The sequence below is a fragment of the Nanorana parkeri genome, unplaced genomic scaffold, assembly GCF_000935625.1.
Source record: "Nanorana parkeri isolate BGI_ZX_2015 unplaced genomic scaffold, ASM93562v1 scaffold163, whole genome shotgun sequence".
Lineage (NCBI taxonomy): Eukaryota > Metazoa > Chordata > Amphibia > Anura > Dicroglossidae > Nanorana > Nanorana parkeri.
The window spans coordinates 1,934,213-1,960,788 of record NW_017306431.1 but is presented as its reverse complement, the minus strand read 5'-3'; the positions used below and the strand labels follow the sequence as shown (position 1 = coordinate 1,960,788).

The window sequence follows — 26,576 nt, the reverse complement described above, 5'->3', positions numbered from 1 at the left end:
AAACAGCCGAAACTCTCAGGTAGTCAGGGAGTCAGGAATTACGGATGGGAGGTCTCACTGCTGGAGTTTCCAATTCATACAAAAAGCAAGGGGCTGCCCCATTCTATCAGACTTCACCTATGACTAAGATATCACTTTTGGGTAGACTGACCCTTAAAGGGTTATTAAACCCTCAGGTTTTTTTGCATATATCTACTGCTTTCTAGCAAATGCAAAAACTTTTTTTTTAAAACAAAACCTTTCAAACAGTTTAAAACTTAACTGTGTCTTCGCCACGAGCTCCCGTCCGAAAATCTGAAAATTCTTGGGCGGCCTCAAAGGATCTTGAGGCAGGCGCATGAGCAGTTTAGATTTTCGGCCGGGAGCGACACAGGGTAAGTCTATGGACCCGCATGCATACAACGTGGGACAGGAAGTGCCAGCAAGCAGAGAGGAGTCAGCGCTGGATCGGAGACCCGCAGCAGCGCTGGAGGGACAGATGAAAACAACAGGAAAGAAGAAGATCGGATTAAGAGACATCATTTAAGGTAACTTTGGGGGGGAGGGGGAAAACATGTATCCTTTAATGTCACTTTAAAGAGTGTTCCTAAAACCTAAAAAAAACAATAGACATACTTTTTTTTCCTGTCAGTCACAAGCTTTGAATCACTTTAATCAGATTGCATGAATATTGTATTTAGTTTTAACCTCACAAATAGCGGGAAGCTGCACAGGCATTGTTTCCTACACACAACGTAAACACACGATAACATAATGCAGTATTATTACTCAAATTCTGCTAATAAAACACCACTGCCAGAATTAGGTCGTGCTGTTTTGTTTTGGTCGTCATGTGTTGCCATGACAACGTGTCCATAATTAAAAAAAGAACTGTCCATTCATTTTCCGACAGTTGCCTGTAAAAAATAGATTTTGACTTGCAAACTTTGTTGGAGAGACACCGGGCATATTTAATGATAATTTAGTTATCATTTTAATGGTTTAGCTGCTTTCATGAACTCATATAGACCTTTCAAAGTACCCATTGAGCCCTACTGGAACATTTATAGCAAACCTGGACCACGTCATTATAAAAACCAGTTGTAGTTATCAATATATATGTCTGTCTTGCAAGTGCCTTCTTAGCTGATCCAACTTGTGTCTCAGTCTATCTGTACGTCCTTCTAAAGCTGGTCATACAGATTTTCGTAGGAACGTTCATACGAAAAAAATCTGGTCAGAACATTCAATAATGCTTTTTAGAGTGTTGGCGAATGTCTTAAAAACTTTTGTTGGTTTTAATATCCGATTAGGGCTGCATTATTTTAATAATCGATTAGTTGGCTGAGTTTTTTCGATTAATCGGATTAAAAAAATGAAATAAATCCCATCCTTAATTTAAAATAGAATACACAAATGCCGTGTTACAAAGTTTACTTTGGAATAAAACTGCATGCACATTTTTGCATTCGCACTGCACTGGGATGCACAGCATTGCGTTCCGTGCGTTCCAGTGCAGGTGATCACCCTGTGTGTGAGAGGCGCATTTGGTTTGCCATAGAAATGAATGGCACTGCAACACACATACCGCAGCAGAATTTGTCAGGCCGATACGGAAAATTATTTTTTTCCCCATCTGTTATAATATTTTTAAAAATAATTGTATTGTAAGCACATGGCGCTTGAATAGCTTCAGCCAGAGAATGACAGCTGCCAGTGGCAAGATTCCGCAGGCCGCAGCTCAATGTAAATACAGCAGGTAGTGGGCGGGTGCAATAGCCAGCCTGCTATTTGCTATTTCCAATTGCATTAGCCAATAGCAGGGTGGCTATTGGACCTGCCCATTGCTGTGCCCTCCAGCGCGGAGGAGAGAGTTGGGGGATCCAACCAACTAATCAATAATGAGAATAGTTGATAACTATTCTCATTATCGATTATCAATGAATCGATTAGTTGGTTGCAGACCTATATCGGATTTTGGAATGAATGGAGTTTCCTGAACGAAAACCACATTAAATGTCAGAATTTTATTCACTGGAGAAAAATTGACCATGCGGCTCCTTTGACTTTTTTCGTCACTGCAAACAAAATCGATCACCAATGTGACCCCATTAACAATTTGAAAATTGAGCAAAGTTTCCGAAAACACACTGAAATTCTACTGGTGTATAATCAGCTTTAGGCTCACCCTACATGCTACAATATGAGTGTACAATCTCATTTCGGTCCCATTCAAAAGTATCTAGTATGCCCAAAAACTTGAAATTGCTAGTTGCCTGGCTGTCACCTTCACTCACTGACAGCAGTAACCTGAAACAAGAATGCAGATTTGGACTTCTGACTACTCAATACCGTTCATGATCTTCATATTTGTTCCAGTTCAGTTACTGAAAAAGTTTCAAAACCATAAGCGTGACAGCCAGACCACCAGCAGGTTGTTAATGGCCGATTCATATTTCTCATTTACTTTGAGCCGCAGGGCTCCCTTTTATCACTAATCAGGCCCGGCTTCCTTCTAAGAAATGCTCCTTTTCGGAGTATCACTTGTGAGAGTTGCATTGACACCAGATGGCTCGGCACAAATCAGATTAGGTTGTGTAGATTGTGCAACCAGAGCGATGGGTTGTTACTGGAAGTGTGCATATGGAACACTATAGCAAAGACCTCGGAGTCGTCTCCAAAAACAAATTAATTTGGACCTTCAATCAGAAGAAAAAACTTTCCCCCATTGCATCCCCCATCCATAGGGTAAACAATTTGACCTTTTTGGGGTTTTGTTTCCTTTTTTGGGGGGTTCAGCGCACCCCAACCTAATCCTTCCCATTTCTATTCTTACCTAGGCAAGAACGATGGGTCCCCAGGTGGGTCATCAGGGGGCCAGCTGCCTGAACCTGGAAGAGACACCCAGCTCCTGATGACATTATAGGGAAAGATGGTGGTATGGGACCCGGCATGTGGCATCCAAACAGCGAATCACAACAGGACAACACTGGATTTGCTGGGTGAGAGAGTATGTGATTTCTGGATGAAAGGTAAAAAATTACTTAATAACAAATAAAGACAGAAGAACCAGGAAAAGGGGTCGGGGGGGGGGGGTTCCTTTTAAGGCTTCAATCACACGAGACAGCTCCGTGCAGGGCCGTACCTGGCAGGTGCTGCGTGTGATTAGTACGCAGCCCCCGTCATTTTCTATGGGACTACGCAGCCATACGCTGCCCTACGCTCACCCCAAGTGCAGGTCCGTACGCGTGCGGCTGTCCCGGCTCGGACACAGACATGAACCATCCCGTCAGCGTACGAGTACGGACACCCACACGCACGGAGGTGCAGGGCGGGTGAGCGTAGGGCGGCGCACGGCCGTGTAGTCCCATAGAGAAGGACAGGGGCTGCGTACTAATCACACGTAGTACCTGTCCTTCCCGGGAGCAGCCCGATACGGCCGTCCACACAGCATGGAGCTGTACGTGCCGGCCGCTTCTCATGTGAATGAGGCCTTAAAGTCAGGTTTGATCATAAGGAAGGCTGTTTTTGTACATATTTTCTTTCCTTATTTTTATGGTCAGGGATAAAAAATGAAATATTAAAATATTTATCCTTTTAGCCAGGTAAATATGAAATATTTCATGTTAATATGTAGTTTTCTCCCTCAGCCAGCAGGTGTAGCTCTCGGCTCCTTTTCACATTGTTACAGGCTCTTCTAAGCGTCTTTGATTGTAAAAAAATGTTCTTTACAGAGCTCAATAGTTCAAGCTACAATTTACACTCAATTTTAAAGGAGAACTATGGGGTCAGGGCTTTTCCCTATAGTTCTCCTAAGGGTCGCGGGAGAACACAAACCAGCGTTCTAGCGTCACCCAAAGCTCAGTATACCGCGAGCTACATACTGAGACGCCGCAGCCGGGACGGATCCCGACAATACTGTCTGCGGGATTGACCGCTGGCTCTGCCTATCCAGAGATAGATAGGCAGAGCCAGCTGTCAGTCACGCAGCTGAGTGGATCCCGGCATAATTGTCGTGATCCGCTTCAGCTGCGGCGTGTCAGTATACCGCGAGCTACAGCTCACGGTATACTGAGCCTAGGGTGACGGGAGGACGCTAGTTTGTGTCCTCCCGTTACCCTAAGGAGAACTATGGGGAAAAGCCCTAACCCCATAGTTCTCCTTTAAAGCTAAGCTTCGGGGTAGGCAAATATTGCCCAAATACATTTATTATATTATTGCACTGCAGCCAGTAAAGCATTGCAACCGTGATCCGTGGATCCGCAACAGGGGCAGGAGGAAGAATGAATGGACTACAAGTGTGGGGACGTCCCTCTGCCATGATTTCCTGTAGAGTGTTAGCTGAGCTGCTCAAGGATTAGATGACATGCAACCTGTTCATTCTGAGATCATCTCTCTCAGTGTACTTACAGTAAAACTCTGTGTAGAAAAGTCAGTACACCAAGATTATCTTTCTGCCTGTGCTCTTTTATACTGTTTGTTCACTCCTGCCAGTATTCTAACATTTTTGGTTAGCTAAAAACACAGTAAAAATTGTGCATTTACCCTGTCAAAGCCCCTTAAAGCAAAGCTAACATCTGACCGTTTAGAACCCTGGAAGGATACATATAATACATTCATTGCAATTGTCTACCTGCAGGAGTACAAGGGATTTTGGTGAACAGCAGACATCCACATCTGTCAGCAAAAAGCGTTCACGAACTGAGCCGTCGGCTGACCAAATCCTATTAATCCCAGCTGGGGTAGAAGAGCCAGATCAGGTACATGGAGAGCGATCAGACAATACAGTCAGCTGTTTAATAGTAAGTTGTAAGCATGTTCCAGTCCTATTTCATGTCTTTGTGAGTCACTGGGGAATCCTAGGCCTTTCTGGCCCAAGGATGTAATGAAGAAATGATTTATCAGCGTCTCAGCTGCAGAACCCAGCAGGCGAGTCTGCTACATAGAGAACAGGGGGTTAGGGCCCTAGGCCTTTCGTCGTGGGCTCTCCTGAAAGGCTAGACATGACTCTGGAGAGCCCCATCGGGGTAAGTTCTGGGCCAGCGAGAGGTCACATAATACAGACAGCTTCTCCAAATGATCCTTTGACCGTTGTTAATCACAAGAGCAGGATTCCTATAGCATATGTATCACTTTGGATTGAGTGGGGAAGGAAGTGGAACTCCTTTAGGGATTTTATTGCAATCCAGGACTCTGTTTAGAGAGATTTTCCCTCACTTCCTGTGCAGCTAACAATGGCTTCAACAGACAGGAAGTGAGGAAAATTCTGCAAATGCAACATATACAGAAACAACAATCTGCCAAACATGCTGCTGACAAGCCTGAAGTAATCCCATTGCCACTCAATCCCTGATAAAGGGGGTATGCTTTGGACCCCCGAAACACGTCAACTACTCTACTTGAGTGTCCCCTGACCCTAATGGGAATTCAATTCCTACATCTATTGTCTCGGCATTATAAAAAAAAAAAAATATTGAAACAGGATTCTTTGCATTATTGAACCTGAAATCAAATTGGAGAAATTGCCTTATTGTGTCAGATGACATACGAGTAATACTGTCTGTAACTGAATTGTAATTCCACGTTTTGATTGTACAAAAACAACAGCAAAAATGTCACTAGGGAAGTCCATTGGGGGTCTGTATTCATAGATCAAACCCAGTCCGAACCTGAGCTCTTCAGTACCAAGGTAGTACCATGGCCATTTCCACCCAAATATCTGCAGGCCAGGCATTCCCTGCCCCACAGCTGCATATAAACAAAGGGGTGTGCTGACATCACAGGGGTGTGATGTCAGCATGTGCTGACATCATTTACCTTACATAGCCACATAGTCATATTAGGTAAATGTAATTTACGAAATATAGCCATGTAGCCATATAAGGCCGTTATATGGCTACATGGCTATAGGGGGGCTCATAAGCCCCCTATGTGATAGGACATTGAAGGCGATTTTCTTCAAGTCACTGCATCTCGCCCCTTTGTTAATGTCAAGCTGCAGACGGGGAACCTGAACTCCTCCAAACAAGGACGTACCATGGGCACTTCCAGCCAATCAGTTGCAGGCTGGACATTCCCCGCCCCACAGCTCATTGTAAACAAAGGGGCCATATGCTTGTGCTGACATCATTTACCATATATGGCCATATAGCAATATTAGGTAAATGTAATTTACCAAATATAGGCATGAAGCCATATAAGGTCAATGATGTCACTGCATCCTGCCCGTTTCCTTATGTCAAGCTTCAGGCAGGGATCCTGAGCTCCTCCAAACACGGAAGTGCCATAGCCACGTCCACCCAATCAGCTGCGGGCCAGGCACCCCCCTCTCCACAGCTGAATGTAAACAAAAGGGCAGGGTGATTGAGCTGACATCATTTATCTTATATGGCCAAAGTCATTTACCAAATATAGCCATGTAGCCATAAAAGCTCAATGAGATCACAGTATCCTGCCCCTTTGCTTATGTCAAGCTGCAGCTTGCAAAGCTTCAGAGCAAGAAAGTAGCATGGGCACTCCCATCCAATCAGTTGCGGGCCAGGCAATAGCCTCCCCACAACTGAATGTAAAAAAAGGGATGCTTGAGATTACATTAGATACCTTAAATGGCTCCATAGCCATATTAGGTAAATGTAATTTACCAAATATAGCCATGTAGCCATATAAGGTCAATGACATCACTGCACCCTGCCCATTTGTTTATGTCAAGCTCTGGGTGGGGAATGCCCTGCCAGCAGCTCATTGGGCGGCACAGAAGGAGCTTCCTTCCATGCCTGGTAGGGGCTCCTTTTGTGTTCGGAAGAGCTCAGCTTCGGACCAGGTTCTAATTGGATGGCAGCGCATTCTGGGATTTGTAGTTACTTCACAGCTAAACACAGGCTCACCATCTGGGACTGAGAACCTGACAGACATTCCCCTCTGTTAGCAAAGTGTGTTCATGTTCTGAGCAAGTGGCTGAGCAAATCCTATTAAAGTCAGATTACTGAGAACAGCAGGGTCAGGTACACAGAGACAATTTCAGACGACACAATCAGCTGTTCCATGCCGAGCTGTAAGCAGGTTCCAGTTCTGTTTCATGTTTTGTGAGTCATAGGGGAATCCTGCTCCGCTCCAGCCAAAAGATGTACTGAAAGATGATTTATCAGTGTCTCAGCCCCAGAACCTGGCAGGCGATCCTGCTAAAGTATATCTAAAGCCAAAACTCTTTTTTCACTTTCAATAGAGTATGCGGTCAGATTTGTTTTTTTTTCTTACCAGTCACATCTCATTGGGGAGATTTCCCTTCACTTCCTGTCCTGTAGACTCAACAGGTAGTGAGAGGATATATTTCCAAGGTTGGGGTAACTTCCTCTTAGTAAGTTGTCACGGTAACAAGTATCCCCATTGGAAGATTCCCCCTTTATATATTTCCTGAAAGCAGAGATCCTGCCCAAGCCCAAAATTTAAGTAAAAAATACACTTAAAGGAGAACTATGGGGGTCAGTGTTTTCCCCATAGTTCTCCTAAGGGTCACGGGAAGACATAAACTAGCGTCCTCCCGTCACCCAAAGCTCAGTATATAGAGAGCTACAGCTCGCAGTATACTGAGACCGCCGCAGCCGGGACGGATCCTGACATTACTGTCGAGATCCACCCAGCTCTGCCTATCTAGAGGCAGAGCCGGCTGTACCTGCCCCCTCCCCCGTTCGTTCCTCCAGTCAGCGCTGGAGGATCGGAGCAGGGGGAATCCCTGCAGAGAGCCGTGAGTGACAGTCACAGTTCTCTACAGGGACAGGATCGAGACATGAGCGAGCGACGGTATGTGTTTGCTCACTGCCCAATCTACTGAGCTGACGTGTGACAGTTTCATTGTCACACGTCGGCTCGAACTATGAGGTTGAGTAAAAATCACTCGCCTCATAGTTCTCCTTTAAGTTCATTTTAGTGCACAAAAACAAAATATAAAACCCATTTTTAGGTGTCGCTTTAAAAGGCTGTACAGGTCATCAGTTTAGAGTTAACCATAAATATTTGCCCTAGAATTATTGCTCTCAATCGTGCATGCGGCAATACCTAACATATGTGGCGCACTCGTTGTTTTTGTACGTAGATGCACCATGCACGTGTTTGCTTTAATATATGCGTGTTCGCAGGAATGGGGGATTTAATAGAAAAATTGGATATTTCTAAATGTATTTTATTTAACTTTTTTTTTACTTAAAAGGGAAGTATGAGGTAAGTGTTTTTACCATAGTTTTCTTCACTGTCACGGGAGGACATATACTAAGCTCCTACCGTGACCCAAAGCTCAGTATATCGCGGGCAATACTGTGAGTGCCGCACCCAGGACAGATCCCGGCATTACTGTCAAGATCCACCCAGCTGCGTGAGTGACAGATGGCTCTGCCTATCTAGAGGCAGAGCCAGCTGTGCCCGCCCCCTCCCCCATTTGTTCCTCCAGTCAGCACTGGAGGATCGGAGAGGGGAGGAGGGAATCCCCGCGGGGAGTGGTGACTGACAGCCACCACTCTTTGCAGGGAGATGATCAGGAAGTGAGCGGATCGGCTGCATGTTTCTGCTCACTCCCCGATCGATAGAGCCGACCTGTGACAGCTTCTTTGTCACAGGTTGGCTCTAACTATGAGTGGAAAATCACTCACCTCATAGTCCTCCTTTAACCTAATTGCTATCACATGGGGGGCTCACAATCCGCCATTGGAGGGGTGACACCAAAAGGACTGTCAGTCATTTTGGTGTCACTCCCTCTGAAAAGTTGAGCACTTGGTCATGGACCAATAGCCTGACAGTTGCGAGAGAGAGAGGAGGGGACCCGGTGACATACCATATTACACCGGGTGAACATTCCCTCCCCTCTCTGCTGGTGTGCATCAGTAAGATGGCCACCTGGAGGTAACAGCGCATGATGTCATCATGTGCGTGCGCGATGACGTTGCACATGCGCGATCAGCACTGAAGCGCAATTAAAAACTCCCAAAACCTCCCGTTTGTAATCAGTGCGGAAACTGCGCTGATCCGCAGTGTGAATGGGCTCTTATAGGGGCCAGCTCTATTGTCAACAACTAGAGAAACACCTGAAAAGTTAGGTGCTAGCTGTATTTTTTAAGAAACATTGGCGACCTGGCTCCTGGGATTGGTAAAATAAAATACATTTTGCAAAACAACATCACCAAAAAAAGTAGGGATGCACAGATACCGGTTTTTCGGTATTGAGTACAAGTATTTTTAGTTTTAGATCATGGATACCCTTTAATGAAAAGTCTGTGTACCATTGGCATGGATGGACTCCAGGTGACCGGAGCACTCTGTTCCTTTATGTAGAATTCCTTCATGTGTATAAATAATGCTCTGCTCTGCTTTCTGTCACCTTCCTAACACTGAGAGTAAATATGTTCACCTGTATTCCTATTTCTAATGAGGCTTCCAGTGCACACCCTCCCTCAAACTACAGCACGGGACCTCTCTGCCCAATGTTGACATTTAATCAAGGGAATGGTAGAGTCACTTGGAAGGCTCCAGGATACGTGAACCAGGATGGAAAATGTCAGATGTGGGAGAGGAAATGAGAGAGAAAAAAAAAACAAAGGCGGGAGAAGGACAAAAATGGACTGTGCAGAAAGATTTGTACAAATAGATAGTATACCAGTATGTAGGCAACCTTGGCAGACCAGCTGTGGTGAAACTACAAATCCCATGAAGTCTCTACCTCTTAAAGTCATGCGTGTGGCTCTGAGTGTTGCAATGCCTCGTGGGACTTGTAGTACCACAACAACTGGACAGCCAAGGTTGCCTACCCCTGTAAATTACTGAGAGGGAATGATTATAACTAAACTCAGTGGACAGTCAGGGGGCAGTAAAAGGCTTCCCACTCAATCAGCATGAAGCCGGCTGTTTGGCTGGCTCGTTGTTGATTTGGCCGGAAAGCCGGCTTCCCGGCCAATCAGCATTGAGCTGGCTTTCCAGCCAATCAGAAAGCAGGGAGGCGGGTCATTCCTCTGACCGGAAGTTCCGGTATCGGGGAAGGTATCGGGGCATTTGGGAGAGTACCAGTACTCGCCCAAATACTCGGTATCTGCACCAATACTGATACTAGTATCAGTATCGGTGCATCCCTAGTTAAAATGCCTGGAGTTCTTCTTTACAGGATAAACTGGTTGACATGAGCCAGACTCGTGTATCTGTTCAGTATATTGTCATTAACCATTGACCTCTCCAGGCATGAGTCCCCAGCAACAGGCATCGCCTTCCGAGATCAATAGACCGGACGGTTCTTTCAGTCGGCAAGAATGGCCGCCATCGACGTCTACACATCATCTTTCCTTAAGCTTCGCTCATTTAAAATAATTGCAAGTATTACTCTATGAAGCTGCACAATAGATGTAAAGACGGAGACACGGGAAGGTCAGCTAGACTCTTGGTTATTACCCACAATCCCTCTGCGTCTCTGTTCACGTTGTTAAGATTGGAGGCCAATCCTGGTTCCATGCCAAGAACAAATTAGGTAATAAATGAGCTGGAATTACTCTCCATTTAAATCTGAACTCCAGGAAAACAGCTAAATACACAGATGAGATACATATCATATACCTAAATGTATTTGTATCCATGCAGTTATGAAATCTACACAGCTCTGCCGACACAGCCGTGTCTGAAAAGGGCAAGAGACCTTGTTTTTCTCTGAAATACACAAAGGTCTCTGGACAGTGATTGGACAGTGAAAGGAGAAGCAGCAGACTGATGTGCTCATCTCATGGAGGGGGTGTGGCAGTGCATTGAATTCCATGGCACCGCTTCCACGCCCCCCCCCCTCCCCCGCCCGCAGTGTGATTGGACGCGTGGCAAAACTTTGCCTGTGTTCCGTTCCACTGCAAACGCAAAAAATAGAGCAAGCCCTTTACTGTATACAAGGTGGTGTATTTAAAAAAAATACGCAGAGCCATTCACCTTGCGCAGAACATTTGCTCTGTGCGAAAAAAGGCAAAAACAAACATTCTTTGTATAGTTTCCTTTGTAGACTTCCATCATCCAATCACGTGCAAGCAAAAATAACGTTTTTTAAATTTACGTTGCACATAATTGGGTATTCTTCGCAAAGTGACATTTTAGCACATTCACCAAGATAAGGGAAACTGACCCTGCAATGTAAAAATTCCCTTGCAAAGTGAACAGCCTATTTGTGTTTAGTAAATCAACCCCAATGTTTCCATGCACTGTAATGATGATGGCCAACAAACCTGAAACAGCTGTATGCACTTTGGAATATTCGGCTGTATCTGGGCTCTAAACCAGCCGTTCTGGATGTACAGTTGGCCACATAATGGAATGATTTCCATGGCTTCACCTACTATCCTAAAATCAGGAATAATCCTCTGATTTTTGGGGATTTGTGATGGAATGAGATAGGCAAATACCTTCTTTTGGAAACAGGATCTGCTGTGCTGAACATTTAAAGGACAGTAAACTCAGTTATCCTGTATTCAACAACCAGAACTCTCATCTAACCATATAGCAAAGGGCAACATTTCGGAACCACCGAGGGTTCCTTCATCAGGCAAAGTCACATAGGGTGACAATGCTATATACCTGTCCCCCAGTTGTGCCCTTGCCTTGTCACCCTGTCACACGAGCTTCTGATGGGCGCTTCAACAAACATTTTGCAGGCATGATCCACTGTTGTCCCCATTAGGAAACCCACCCTGAGAAATGTCATGCAGCCATCACTGGAGTGCATGTAGCCAGGAAGTGACTGCAAAGATGCTGCAGGAGGTCAGCAGTACTGAGATGAAACAGATGATTATACAAAGGAGAAAACAAATACTTTAATTAAAAAAAACCCCAGCAAGGGCTTCATGTATAAAAAGTACAGCTGATATATATAGCCAGACAGATTACCTTTCGCATGGCAGTAGCACCCCTAGATGGTGCTGACGAGCCTATACTCATCAGTGCCATCTAGGGACACTCTAGTGTTTATGATATATATACAGTGCTGTAGCAAACTAAATACCATTTACTTTGAGATGCATGCACAGATCAGTGTACAATCTCAGCATCTGCCAGGTTTTGTGATGAATAAACTCCTGTGTGCGAGTTACACCATCCCAATCTGGCAAAGTAAGATGGTCAATGATTCCAAACCTGGAAGAAGCCACTGAGAAGAGGTTGGCATCAGCAAGGGAGCTCGTGGATGTTGCATTGCTTAAAAGAAGGTAAATGCAGTTCCATTTTAAAGGTCCAGCGACACACAAGAAACCCAGACTGGCTGAGGGCAACTGAATACCTCCAGTGTGTTCCCACACCAAATACATCAAAACAAAAAATCAACTGGCAAAGAAACAGCGCACACAGGTTGCCCAATTTCCACTAGTTGAAGACTGCTTTGAGTGGCTATCATTTTGTTGGTTTTCCAGATTATTGTATTGGTATATATATATATATATGTGGGTGCTGACCAGACAAGGAGCCACCCGTGCTCCAAAACACCAATGTCACAAAGGAAGAAGTCGCACACAGCTGTTCACTGTTAATATGTTTTAATCCATAAAAATCCAGCGGCCATCTCTAAAAGAATCCATGTCCAGCAGCTGCCTGCCTCTTACACATTTCACCCTTACGGGCCTAATCATAGAGATGATTGAGACTACAAGGCTGTGAGGTGAAACGTGTAAACACGGATCATCATCCATTTTTATTCAAGGGCTTAGGCCCCGGTAGTCATGCTACTAGTTTAAAAGAATGTCCATCAGAACTTTGGTAGGTCATTAACACCTCGGCTACCTGACAATCTGCTAATACAACAGCCCATCCCCTGGATGATAAACTGGCCATGCCCAGCTCAAATTTTGGCCCGAAGCTTGAGCCGTGGGTGGCCCTGTTGACAAGACCCAAATCCACAAACATTGAAGGTCTCTGGTGCAAAATTGCTGGTCGAACAACAATTGCATTCAATCAGATGCAGCCATTGGTCAGGTATTCTAACAGCTTCAGGTGGCTCGGCAGAGGAGATTCCACTGGATTCCATGAGATGGGGGAATGGACTAATTTGATGTACAAGCCAGCAGGAAGAACCATTGTGTGCAGAGGGCAGCAGTGGGCAGCTATTCACACACCTGGAAGTGTGCATGCCTGCAGCGGCCAGGAAGCAGTGTATCATGACAAGGGCTGCTGAAAAGGTAAGAATAGTTGTTGTTTTTTTGTATAAGTAATCCTGTGATGACAGGGTCACTTTAATTTCATTACAACGAATAGTCTCACTGAAGGATGAGAAGGTTAATGACCATTCACTTTGCTTGGAAACAGAAACTAAGCAATATTCTAATTGTTTCTTTTTGACTAACTGTCATCTGTAATTGTAAACACTGGCATCCAATAAATGGCTCTCTAAAAGCCAAAGGATGGCTCCCACTGAGCAAAACAAATCATTAGTGGCAACCACAATCACATAATATAATGACTTCCTGGTGCTAGCTCACAACTTCGAGGCGCGCACTGCTATAAAGAGCTAACCAACATGGTCGCCGACAAGTGAACAGAAGGCAAAGTCATTTCCCCTGATAAATAAATATAAGTAGGCAATGGTAATGACAAAATTAAGAAACCCATTCGCTTGACAGAGTCATTTAAAGTCATGTAAGGAGTAGTAGAGTCTTGTAACATAACCATCGATAAATGCAGAAAGTTTGGAATTTGAGAAAAATATTCCAATATGCTCCCTCAAATTTTGTTCGTCACTGCGGTCTAAGGGCCCAGTCACACCATCAAGAGTGCGTTCCAGTGCGTTTGACCTCTGGAGACGCAACCCGGCCGGCTCACTTTGTTTTGGGGCGGTGCATTGAACTCAATGGCACTGCAGCCCCCTCTCCCACCCGTGGTGCGGTCCAGTGCGATCTGCAAAAAATAGTGCATGCAGCATTGCGGGCAGGGGGCATGGATGCGGTACCATTGAGTTCAATGCACCACCACGCCCCCTCCCGCTCCAAAACAAAGTGAGCCGACTGGGTTGCGTCCCAGAGGCTGAACACACTGGAGCGCACTCTTGATGGTGTGCATGGGCCCTGAGGCATATCCTGTCCCCTTATAAGCATTGTAATAGGAATACATACTATAGTTGTTTCTGATAATGCAATCAAAGCTTACTTGGAAAAATCCCTTTTATGTAGCGAGTGCCGCCTTCCGTCTGCCCATCACTGTCACCAACTTCCTGGAGTCCCCGTGTGCTTTGTGTCTCTTTCCCTGTTGCTTGATGTGATGCAATCTCCATTTCTCATGACTACATATCCCATCCTGCATTGCTTCCAGCAAGCAATGATAATGTTACATTGTTCAGACATCGCGTTGTAGTTCAGAAGGCAGGCTGTGTAAGAGCTGTGACACAAGGTAGTGCCTATTAACAGGGCTGGGTAGAATGGTGTCACTGCATTGAGGAAGTACATCCTATGGGCATCTTCAATAAGTAAGTTTCCAAACTTCAGGATGGATGTGGTTGTGGGACAGATATGGAAGGGGACCAAAATTATAGAAATTCAATATAGAAATACAGATTTATTTTTAGTTTTTTTGACCATAGATACCCTTTAAGAAAATATCTGGAACTTGCAGAGTTTTACCTGCTGGAAGGATGTGGTTTGCCCATCACTGGCATTGCCAAAGACAATAGGGGTCCCATATCTCAGTTGTCATTTTTTAAGGCATTCTGGAGACTTAGGGCCTGTTCACATGATTTTCAGGTCCGGATCAGGTGCGGATCTGCAGACGTGGTGCTACTCATGCAGTGCGTTTTTGATGCGTTTTCGGTCCGGATGCTGACATTTTAATTTTTTTCAAGCCGTGGGGCTGTCATATGCAGATTCTTCCTCTGAAGTCACTTCCGCCCTCTTGTAACATCTACTTCCCTTTGCGTATGTAAAGCTGGTGATCAGACATGTATCACATGTTTGCAGGCATGTTGATGGTGCTGGCTACAGCAATCTGCAGAGAAGGAGCCCGCAGGAGACGTCGTTATTGGGTACACCCGATCTTGAGGCTCCGGGACTCCAAGGGTCAGTTCTGGAGTTTATATGAGGATTTGCGAGCTCGCCCGGATAAAAAATTTTCCTTTACTCGTATGTCCATGGAAAGGTAATGGGCATGTTCAAAATGTTTGCAGTTCATGTCTTTACCTCTACCCCAACCTGTCTGCCTATCTTTTTTTTTTGCTTAGCTGCATTGCGTTCCATTTCTGTTGCATTTCCTGACCGGACAAAATGCGACATGCAGTATTTTTTCTGTCATAACCTGAACGGACTGCGCACGTGAGAACTGTAGCCCATAAAACACATAGGGATACATTGGGATGTATTTTTAGTGCAGGAGCGTACGGACCAGGTCAGCACAGAAAACGGACGTCGTGTGAACAGGCCTACAATGCATCTGAGGCCTTGTTCACACCAAGCGCGGAGCAGGTGCAGAGCAGATCAGTTACAGACCGGATCAAAACTGCGTCCAATGTATTCCAATGGTATTTTTTGCTCCAGTTCACATTGCAGCGTGCAGTTCCAAAGCAGGTGAAATTACTGCAGCAGGCCCTATTTTACTTGCTCTGGATCTGCAAATGCATCAAAAAAGCGTTAAAAATGCATGCAAATGCCTGGAAAGCACTGAAAGCCCATTTTAAAGTTTTAAAAAAATATTTTATTTTTTTTAGCCAAAAACGTGTCAAAATTGCATCAAAAACGCATCTAAAAGACTAGCGTGCGTGTGCAGAAACCTGACCGGATCTGCTCTGCATTTGGTGTGAACAAGGCCTGACTGGTTGTTTTCATAAATGACCCCAAAATGTCATTGAATGCTGACAGCTCATAACATCACCAATGTTTCTGTAATAGGTATCTGTCAGAACAATGACCTAAGACAGGAATGACACAAGATGAAATATGTGTGAACTTTTGAACCTGTCCAAGAATCTGTCATTCTAATCAGATAGTTTTGCAGTATGGACATTTTTACCCAAACCCCCTGACCTGACCTTACTTTACTGCAGTTAAAGCAATATATCTTGGTCACGGACCGCCCCAGCCTGTGATTGGATAGTGAAGGAACAGCAACACACAATAGCTAAACTCTGTGCTCTTCTATTCTAATCTGAACCTTCATCCTGCTCGTCTTGCCATCCTGCTGGAATCCCTTAGAATTTAACCATAGGAGCTTCTATAGCCAGCAGTCCCCACCCAGAGAAGCAGGACCCTCGAATGAACATGCAAAATTGCCATGCCAGGGCACTCAGTAGAACCAAGTCTTGGTTTCTGGATCTAGCAACACCTCTCATGCAAGTTTTTAGGCATCTAGGGTCTAAGACTAATTTAGAGTCAAGCCCCCAAATTGCAAACTGCTGCATCTTCCCTCATATTTGTGGTCATTATAATTGTAACTTTTGCTGAGTCCTTTCCCCAAGGGATTCCACTTTGGAATTTAACCTGAAGCCCTGAAGAAGTGGTTGGTGTTTGTCCCCGAAACACTTTGGCACTTTTATGCTTTTTTTGTTACCAATAAAAACTCCTTCAGGCTCTTCTTTATTTTGGCCACCTCCATTTTTTGTTCTAAGCCATATTTCGGATAGCCATGCACATTCCCCATGTTAAGCTTGTCTCTACAGGCTGCAATACACAGAGTTATAACAGGAGGTCACTATAGGAGGCAGCTCCAGGCTAAAGTCCCGGAACTCAATTCACAATTGTGTTACAGCTTTGTGGAGATACAAGACTAGTCGGACCAGTTCTTGATACTTTGGTTGCGCTGCACTGACATGCATATGGTTGCAGGGCTCTCCATTCTGCAGGCGTTCTAACCAATAGATTCTTATCAGGTCAAAGAACCACATAACTGCCTGAAACATAACAGCAGCAAGTATATTAGACACAGTTCCACAAATGGATAAATCAGTAGTATGGCCTGCAGAAGTGATGCTGGTCATAGATGAGACACGTGATGCTGGTCATAGATGGGACACGTGATGCTGGTCATAGATGGGACAAGTGATGCTGGTCATAGATGGGAGAAGTAATGCTGGTCATAGATGGGAGAAGTAATGCTGGTCATAGGTGGGACAAGTGATGCTGGTTATAGATGGGAGAAGTAATGCTGGTCATAGGTGGGACAAGTGATGCTGGTTATAGATGGGAGAAGTAATGCTGGTCATAGGTGGGACAAGTGATGCTGGTTATAGATGGGAGAAGTAATGCTGGTCATAGGTGGGACAAGTGATGCTGGTTATAGATGGGAGAAGTAATGCTGGTCATAGGTGGGACAAGTGATGCTGGTTATAGATGGGAGAAGTAATGCTGGTCATAGGTGGGACAAGTGATGCTGGTTATAGATGGGAGAAGTAATGCTGGTCATAGGTGGGACAAGTGATGCTGGTTATAGATGGGAGAAGTAATGCTGGTCATAGGTGGGACAAGTGATGCTGGTTATAGATGGGAGAAGTAATGCTGGTCATAGGTGGGACAAGTGATGCTGGTTATAGATGGGAGAAGTAATGCTGGTCATAGGTGGGACAAGTGATGCTGGTTATAGATGGGAGAAGTAATGCTGGTCATAGGTGGGACAAGTGATGCTGGTTATAGATGGGAGAAGTAATGCTGGTCATAGGTGGGACAAGTGATGCTGGTTATAGATGGGAGAAGTAATGCTGGTCATAGGTGGGACAAGTGATGCTGGTTATAGATGGGAGAAGTAATGCTGGTCATAGGTGGGACAAGTGATGCTGGTTATAGATGGGAGAAGTAATGCTGGTCATAGGTGGGACAAGTGATGCTGGTTATAGATGGGAGAAGTAATGCTGGTCATAGGTGGGACAAGTGATGCTGGTTATAGATGGGAGAAGTAATGCTGGTCATAGGTGGGACAAGTGATGCTGGTTATAGATGGGAGAAGTAATGCTGGTCATAGGTGGGACAAGTGATGCTGGTTATAGATGGGAGAAGTAATGCTGGTCATAGGTGGGACAAGTGATGCTGGTTATAGATGGGAGAAGTAATGCTGGTCATAGGTGGGACAAGTGATGCTGGTTATAGATGGGAGAAGTAATGCTGGTCATAGGTGGGACAAGTGATGCTGGTTATAGATGGGAGAAGTAATGCTGGTCATAGGTGGGACAAGTGATGCTGGTTATAGATGGGAGAAGTAATGCTGGTCATAGGTGGGACAAGTGATGCTGGTTATAGATGGGAGAAGTAATGCTGGTCATAGGTGGGACAAGTGATGCTGGTTATAGATGGGAGAAGTAATGCTGGTCATAGGTGGGACAAGTGATGCTGGTTATAGATGGGAGAAGTAATGCTGGTCATAGGTGGGACAAGTGATGCTGGTTATAGATGGGAGAAGTAATGCTGGTCATAGGTGGGACAAGTGATGCTGGTTATAGATGGGAGAAGTAATGCTGGTCATAGGTGGGACAAGTGATGCTGGTTATAGATGGGAGAAGTAATGCTGGTCATAGGTGGGACAAGTGATGCTGGTTATAGATGGGAGAAGTAATGCTGGTCATAGGTGGGACAAGTGATGCTGGTTATAGATGGGAGAAGTAATGCTGGTCATAGGTGGGACAAGTGATGCTGGTTATAGATGGGAGAAGTAATGCTGGTCATAGGTGGGACAAGTGATGCTGGTTATAGATGGGAGAAGTAATGCTGGTCATAGGTGGGACAAGTGATGCTGGTTATAGATGGGAGAAGTAATGCTGGTCATAGGTGGGACAAGTGATGCTGGTTATAGATGGGAGAAGTAATGCTGGTCATAGGTGGGACAAGTGATGCTGGTTATAGATGGGAGAAGTAATGCTGGTCATAGATGGGAGAAGTAATGCTGGTCATAGGTGGGACAAGTGATGCTGGTTATAGATGGGAGAAGTAATGCTGGTCATAGATGGGACAAGTGATGCTGGTCATAAATGGGAGAAGTAATGCTGGCCATAGATGGGACAAGTGATGCTGGTCATAAATGGGACAAATGATACTGGTCATAGATGGGACCATTTTCTTTATCTGATTAGGGCTTTGATTGTACAATCTCTATTAGATCTGCCAACATGTAGTGCAATGACCTTCCTGATCGGATATTGTTTAAGTAGGCCCACTCGTTGTGTGGTTTAGGTCAATGTAAAGGAGATGGTACAATCAGTTGGCAGCAATTATGGTCCTGTCCATGGGTGCAAAGCTCAGGTTGCTTGAAGGCTTCCAGATGTTTTCTGAGTTGAGAGCCATCAGCAGCTGTTCAATGGAGCCACCATTTACTTCTAGGCCAGGGACAGGCAACCTTGGCACCCCAGCTGTGATGAAACAACAAATCCTTCATGCTTCTCCCTCTGGGAGTCATGCCTGTGGCTCTCAGAGTGTTGCAATGCTTCATGGGACTTGTAGTCATCACAGCTGGAGTGCTGAGGTTGTCTATCTCATTTCTAGGGTAAAAAAGATTGCTGTGTACATACCGAGCATGTCTGCACAAGAATACAAATCAGGGGGCACATACTCCAACCTTGCTGAACCCCTGAGCCTTCCAATGTGCACCTAGCTCCAAATTTAAAGTGCCCTTCCAAGCACACAAATCAGGGTTGTAGCACCACCATGGACAATTGCTACAGCTTGCATTCAATTAAGTTCAGGGCAGACAAAGCAAAGTGATACAAATTCTTGTAGTTTCTATACTTTTCTGCCCAAGGTGTCAAAGAGCACTTATAGTGCATTAGGGACATGCATTGAGGCCCCCATTTTTACACATTTGGCTGTAGGTTGCAGAACCTTCTCTGGGCAGCCAAAATTGTATTGAAATCTATAAAAATGGTGCACCATGTAAAATGAAACCTGGGCGGTAGCCATGATCATCCGTCATTCACGTCCGTTGCAACCATGGTCTGGCTCTCACATTTAACATGACCCCCCCCCCAATTCAAAGACATGTTGGTGGGTTAACTGGCTCCGGTCAAATTTGGCTCTGCATGTGAGATAGGGACCTTCGACTGTAAATTGTTGGTGCTATATAAAGGCTTTCAGCAGGTTTCTGAGGCCAGAGCCGCATTCCTCCGAGCATTCCATTGCCTTGGAGCACCTTGTACACAATGTAGAATTAGCTGCCCTCTAGCTCAGCTCCTCCTCAAATTCTGGACCATAGCAATAAAGAAAAAGTCTTCTAATATGCTGGAGAATTTCTGTCATTCCAGACCCTTAGGCTACTAAAAAGTAAATGATGACTGTCTCAAGAGAGGACCGGCCACGAGATCACAAGGGCCATTGACCCCTCTATCAGGACCCATAGATAGTAGGGTTGCAACCTTTTCTTCTAGTGAAACCCGAACACTCCAGCGACGCACTGACATTTTTTTGGGAGAATGAGTCGCGGCTTATTCCTATGTAAATAGCACCGCCCATTCATATGTAAATATCACAGTTGAGTTTTATTTTTGGTGGGGTCCAGTTGGTCCAGTAGCCTCTATCTTAATTTTGATTGCTCCTGTCTGCATGACATCTTGTGTCTGGGTTTCTGCTGCCATGAAACCCGGACACAGCATTCAAAACCCAGACTGTCCGGGTCAACCCTAGGTGGCAACCCTAATAGATAGGTCTTCTTTAGTTCTGCATTTACTTGGCAGTACATTATCATTGCACATCACACATACTGTGGGTGACAAATGCATTTAACATTTAAGAATGATCACTTCAGGATTCAAGAGAAATAAAGTTGCATAAAGCTGGCCATACACCCAGTGGTGTCACAAGGGGGGTGCGGCCCGCACCCAGGTGACACCATTGGAGGGGTGACACCAAAATGACCAACAGTCATTCTGGTGTTACCCCCTCTGAGAAGTCGGGCACTCGGTCAGGGACCGAGAAGAGAGGAGGGGACCCAGCGGCATACCTCATCCCGCCGGGTGAAAGTCCCCTCCTCTCTCTGCTGGCATCCATCATCAAGATGGCCGCCGGCAGGTATCACCAAGATGGCTGTGCATGCGTGGTGACGTCACGTACATGCGCAATGACGTCACAACAGGGTGTCACCCGGTATCCGCTCCGGGTGACACCTGGCCTCGGGACCCCTCTGCATACACCTTTAGACTTTCTGCAGATTTTCTGTAGTCAGATGGAGAAAGTGCAACAGACTCCTCCATTTACGCTAAACTGTGTGGATGGAGGAATCTACCACTGGACCAAGCTTCAGTTTGCGAGTTGTCCCCGCTGGCTGTCAAAAGACCTGAGCAATGCCTGCATCCAATCAGATTGTTCAGGTATTTTGACAGCCAGCGGGGCCGACTTAGCCAGATACTGAAGCTTGGCCCGGTGGGGCCTCCATCCACACAGTTTAGCGTAGATGGAGCAATCTGTTGCACTTTCTCCATCTGGCCATAGAAAGTCTGCAGATAATCTATAGGGGTATGGCCAGCTTTACCATCCAAATTGCTATTGTAACCCAAAGACATGACCTAGACCTACTTTCCAATCTCATACGCTGTATACTACACATAGTGCAGTATAGTCATCCAAGCAAGTCTGCACGCCAATCCAAATCGCTATCAGCTGCCTGCGAGATTAAAGGCGCCGAGAACGTCTGCCAGCACAACTCATCTCCAGCCGCCCCTTTCCACTGCACAGGACACCCGGCCAAGCTGACCTGTCATATTTGTGCTCCTGCTGTAAGAGCCTCAAGGCAGTAAATCGTGAATGCTTGGATATCCATGGGCAGAAGAAACTGTTAGCAGGTGCAGCAGTGCCATGAATCACCTAACCAGATGCCAAACCCAACCGTCCAGAAGGAGGTTGTCTTCCAATGGACTGGGACCGTGACGAAATAGTCCATTTACTGCCTGATAGAACAAAAACATAAATCTGGAGTAAAATATATTTGAGTGAGAGGAAGAAGCCACACCTAAAAGTAATCATACAAAAGGTATTAAAGGCAGTGGCCTGTGACTTATGAATTAGCTATATCACCTAACTAAGACATGCTAAATTGCACTAAAGGCAAGCAAAACAGTCACACAATAATACTGGAAGTGAGACGACTTAGGCATGCCTTGAGCTTTATTTGGTGCAGCTTGATGAATCAGGACCATTGCATGGTATTACTGTTAACCTACTAAAGTAAACCCTAACCCTTTTGTATATAAAATACTCACAAAAGGGTGAAGAGTTTGGAGCAGGCAGGAGACGTGAACAATGTAGGACAACATAGCCGATTTGGTAAAATTCTCCAATTCAGCTCACTTTCCAGTTCAGCGATGTTGCCCTAGATTGTTCACTTCTCCGGCCTTCTCCAACCCCTTCACCCTTTTGTAAATAACCCTGAGAGTGTTTTACATTTATTATCCTGTGTTGCTGATCTTCTGCAGCCTTTTTGCAACCACTCCTCGCCTACATGCATGCACTGCAGCAACTACTGCACGTCCTTTCTCAGGACGTGAGGACGTTTCCTGATGGTGGCCACCAGGGACCTGCAGTCAGGGGAGGCAGAGCCTCACCTAGTATTATGGAGGAAAAAGCTGTCAGCTTCAAGTCTGAAGCTGACAGCTTTTTCTCCATTCAGATTCGCTTGTAGCAGGTTACACAGCAGGGAAAGGCTGCCCCTCTGTGTAACCTGTCATGGACGGAGCGCTGCCTGTTAATTACAGGCAGTGCTGCATCCGGATTTTGACAGGTAGTTAGGTTACACAGCAGCGGGATTCCCCACTGCTTGTGTAACCTAACATAGTGAGGCAAGAGCTGTCGCAGCCTCTACTCCGTGTTAGAGGCATGAGCTCTGTGGATGGTTTGGACCAATGACAAAGCGCCATTGGTCTGAGCTGTCCAATTAAAAAAAGAAGAAAAAAAACCCCGCTGAGGCCATCGATCTCGATGCCTCAGCAGTGACGAGCAAGTGAGGGACAGGGAGGCTCCTCCCTGTCTCCTCCCTCCTTCACACTAGCTTGGGGACCGGGTTGGGGGGCAAGGCTTTGGCGGGCTGAGGGCGAGGCTATGATGTGATATGGGGGTGGCTTCGGCGGGCTGGCAGCGAGGCTGGGGAATGCCTCACCCGGAACCAAAGGTACGGCACGTCACTGGTGGCCACAGCGGAACATGCCTGTGCAATGTTCACTGGCTGACCACTTGGAGTCTCGTTTGGGAGAGCATGTGACAAGGTGACAACATGGGAGAACAACTGGGAGACAAGAACAGAGCTTTGTCACCATTTAACAGGAAGTGCCTGAACCTTTATGGCAGGATCACGAAATATTATTTTGATGAAAGCTGCAGATTTAAAAATAATGAAAATGACTTTAGAGGATATGAGATTTAGGTGACTGGGTTTACTTTAATATTAAAGGAGAACTATGGGGTCAGGGCTTTTCCCCATAGTTCTCCTTAGTGTAACGGGAGGACACAAACTAGCGTCCTCCAGTCACCCTAGGCTCAGTATACCGCGAGCTGTAGCTCCCTGTATACTGAGACGCCGCAGCCGGTTATTAATTTTTTGATTTGTTGATATTTTTTACTTTTTGATACAATTTACAAAGTATACATTCACCATATTGTAATTCACTAACCAGCCATGTTGAGACACTTATAGTGGTACCAAGGAATTTTTTAGGTATAAGCATTATACCGCTACCACGGTAATCCTACACAATTAGAGTCACCACAGAATAATTTATATACACTATTTAATCAACAACATATGTTTATATATATTTATTTATAGATCACAAACTAGCACGATTTTAAGTACTATCTATTAATTTATCACATAGAATTATTTATCACCATTTTCACCGTATATAGTTTGACATTGTGTTTAATGACAATTAAACCTACCCCAAAACAAAGAGATCCACCAACACCGAGCGCAACATACTAGTTCATTTTGCCCGATTTATATCAACACATTGGTGCAGCTGGTGACAAAATATAGCTACTCCTAGCGCAACTAATTGATTTGAATAAGGATCGAGAGGTGAGCGAACGCCGGTATGTGTTCGCTCACCTCCCGATCTACTGAGCCGACCTGTGACAGTCTCCTTGTCGCAGGTCGGCTAGAACTATGAGGTGAGTGAAAAGCACTCGCCTCATAGTTCTCCTTTAACGAATAACCAGTGTGGCTGCTCCATTGCTATTTGGTGAATCAGGGGCTAGTCTATCCCAAAGGAAAGAGTGCTTCCATTTGCATCAGTTCAATGGCCACATGAAGGAGCATATTTCCCCCAAGTCTTTTAAAATCTGGATTAATGTTATAATGCAATGCTAAATTATCTCTGGCGGTGGCCATTTTGAATAACCTGCAGTCTAAAGTCACCAAGCACAATCCAGATCTTCCAACTCTGCTGTAGAGTCATGCATTTAAATAGAAGGTGCAAACAACCTGTTGATTTTTCCACTGCTGGTTACTCAATGATGACAATATCAATTATAAAAAAATAAGCGATTTGTATCTGTTTCAAGGATGTAGGCGCAGGTCACCAGCACTCACAAAGCCAAAGATGTCAGAAGATATACTCGTGAATTTATTGTCACAATTACAGCCAACATATCTATAAAGAATGAGTCAAGGCAACTGGACTTGCTGTATTTTTCTTAAAGACGTTTCACTGGTCATCCCGAAACGTCTTCAAGGAAAATACAGCAAGTCCAGTTGCCTTGACTTATTTTTTACAGATATACTATGACCTGGATGAATGAGAACCTTCACAGACAATTACAGCCAACGTTTCGGGGGGCCACACAGGGCTTCCTCAGGGCAACATAGTGAGGAAAAGGAACCCTGCATGGCCCCTTGAAACATTGGCTGAAATTGTGACTGTTGAGTATATCTTCTGGTGACCTGCGCCTACATCCTTCAGTATGCACCGCTTCATCCGTGTTATCACTCCGAGCACCGCATTAACTTCAAGGTCTACATGCGCTGTATGGAGTGCAGGTGACCCACTACAACACTGCTTGTATATGTTTCATTCGGATATTCCACAGGCTGACATGCAATAGTATTTAATGAAATGATAAAATTAGACAATTTCTTTGGTTTTAGGGAGCCTTTCAGGAAGCAAGTGTTCACACAGGTTAAAAAACAAAGTATAAACCCGAAAAAAGTGCCTAAGACAATATCAGGTGTCACAAATGGCGTCCGAACCATTGTCAATGATATATATGGAGCTATGCGATGACTTGTTGCATCGCCAGATAACGTAACTTCCATCATCCTTCCTACATGCGCTGTATGGAGTGCAGAAAAAGCAATAATGTCACCAGCACACCAAAAAGATATTAGCAAAAATCCATTTAATGACAAATTGCCATTCAATACCACAGAAGCGCTTTCGGGGCCTCAAGGGGTCCCCTTCATCAGGCTCAGAATGAGCCAGATGAAGCCTGAGCCTGATGAAGGGAACCCCTTAAGGCCCCAAAAGCGCTTCCGTCTCGTCATTCTGAGCCTGATGAAGGGGTCCCCTTGAGGCCCCGAAAGCGCTTCCGTCTGGTATTGAATGGCAATTTGTCATCAAATGGACTTTTGCTAATATCTTTTTGGTGTGCTGGTGACATTATTGCTTTTTCTGTGTTACTCACGGTGCCGTCCGTGGTCACTACAAGCACCCACCTGTTTTTACGGGTTTACCAATGTTCCGGTAAGGAGTGCAGCGAGGCTTCTATTTCAAATATTGTATGGAGTCCAGGTGACACACTACAACACGGCTTGTATATGTTTCATTCGGATATTCCACAGGCTGACAACAGTATTCAATGAAATGATAGAATTAGACAATTTCTTTGGTTTGGGGGAAACTCTCAGGAAGCAACAGGTTAAAAAAAAAAAAAAGTATAAACCAAAAAAAAGTGCCTTAGACAATATCAGGTGTCACAAATTGCTTCCGAACCATTGTCAATGATATATATGGAGCTCTGCGATGATTTGGTGCATCGCCAGATAACTTAACTTCCATCTCAAGGATGATGTTCTCTGTCTAGCAAAATCCACACAATGCTTTTATCATCACACACCACACAGCTGCATCAAAACCATGAAACCCTGGGTAACCCGGGGGGCTTGTGGAAGAAAACTCTGTACGGCAGAATAGCTGAGAGTGTGCTATCAACAGGTCCATCATCACTGGATACATGCATACTTGCATGGTCTGATCCCAGCAGCTGAGATCACATAATGGAAAGCAGAAACATTTTCATTGCATGGTCATCAGCACTAAATGATTAATTGAATCATTAATTCTTTGTTTTTCACTTTGACATCCTGTGATCCTGCTTCTGTGGGACTACAAGGCCCAGCATGGCCACTGAACACCCAGTGCCTTGTAGTTCCAAGACCACAGAACCACAGGAGCTGTCTCATAAGCTGATCCATCAACACCAGCAGATGTGGTCCTGATGAGATGAGCTGTGCATCATCTCCCAGCACACCTGCATCACGCAGCACCAGGGCATGCCCTTACCACATTGCTCATGAAGTCAGCCTCGGTCAGGTCCTCCAGCTCCAGGAAGGGGCTGTGAAAGGTGCGCTCCTGCGGCATGGTGACTCCCTCCATGGTCCCAGGGGTCGCTGGAGATAGTGTTGTCAGGTGTCGCGGAGCTGGCGATCGGCCATGTGCTCTGGGGCCA

General features: G+C 45.2%; 1 protein-coding gene across 2 annotated transcripts in view; it reads right to left on the bottom strand.

The window, feature by feature from the left end:
• CREB3L1 (cAMP responsive element binding protein 3 like 1) overlaps positions 1-26,567 on the bottom strand; it is a 79,073-nt gene extending 52,506 nt beyond the window's left edge. For both annotated transcript variants that reach the window (XM_018554512.1, XM_018554514.1), the window contains exon 1: positions 26,411-26,567. In XM_018554512.1, the coding sequence (XP_018410014.1) occupies positions 26,411-26,503 (93 nt within the window). In that variant the 5' untranslated portion in view covers positions 26,504-26,567. The remainder of the gene's footprint in view (positions 1-26,410) is intronic.
• Positions 26,568-26,576: the final 9 nt, after the last annotated feature.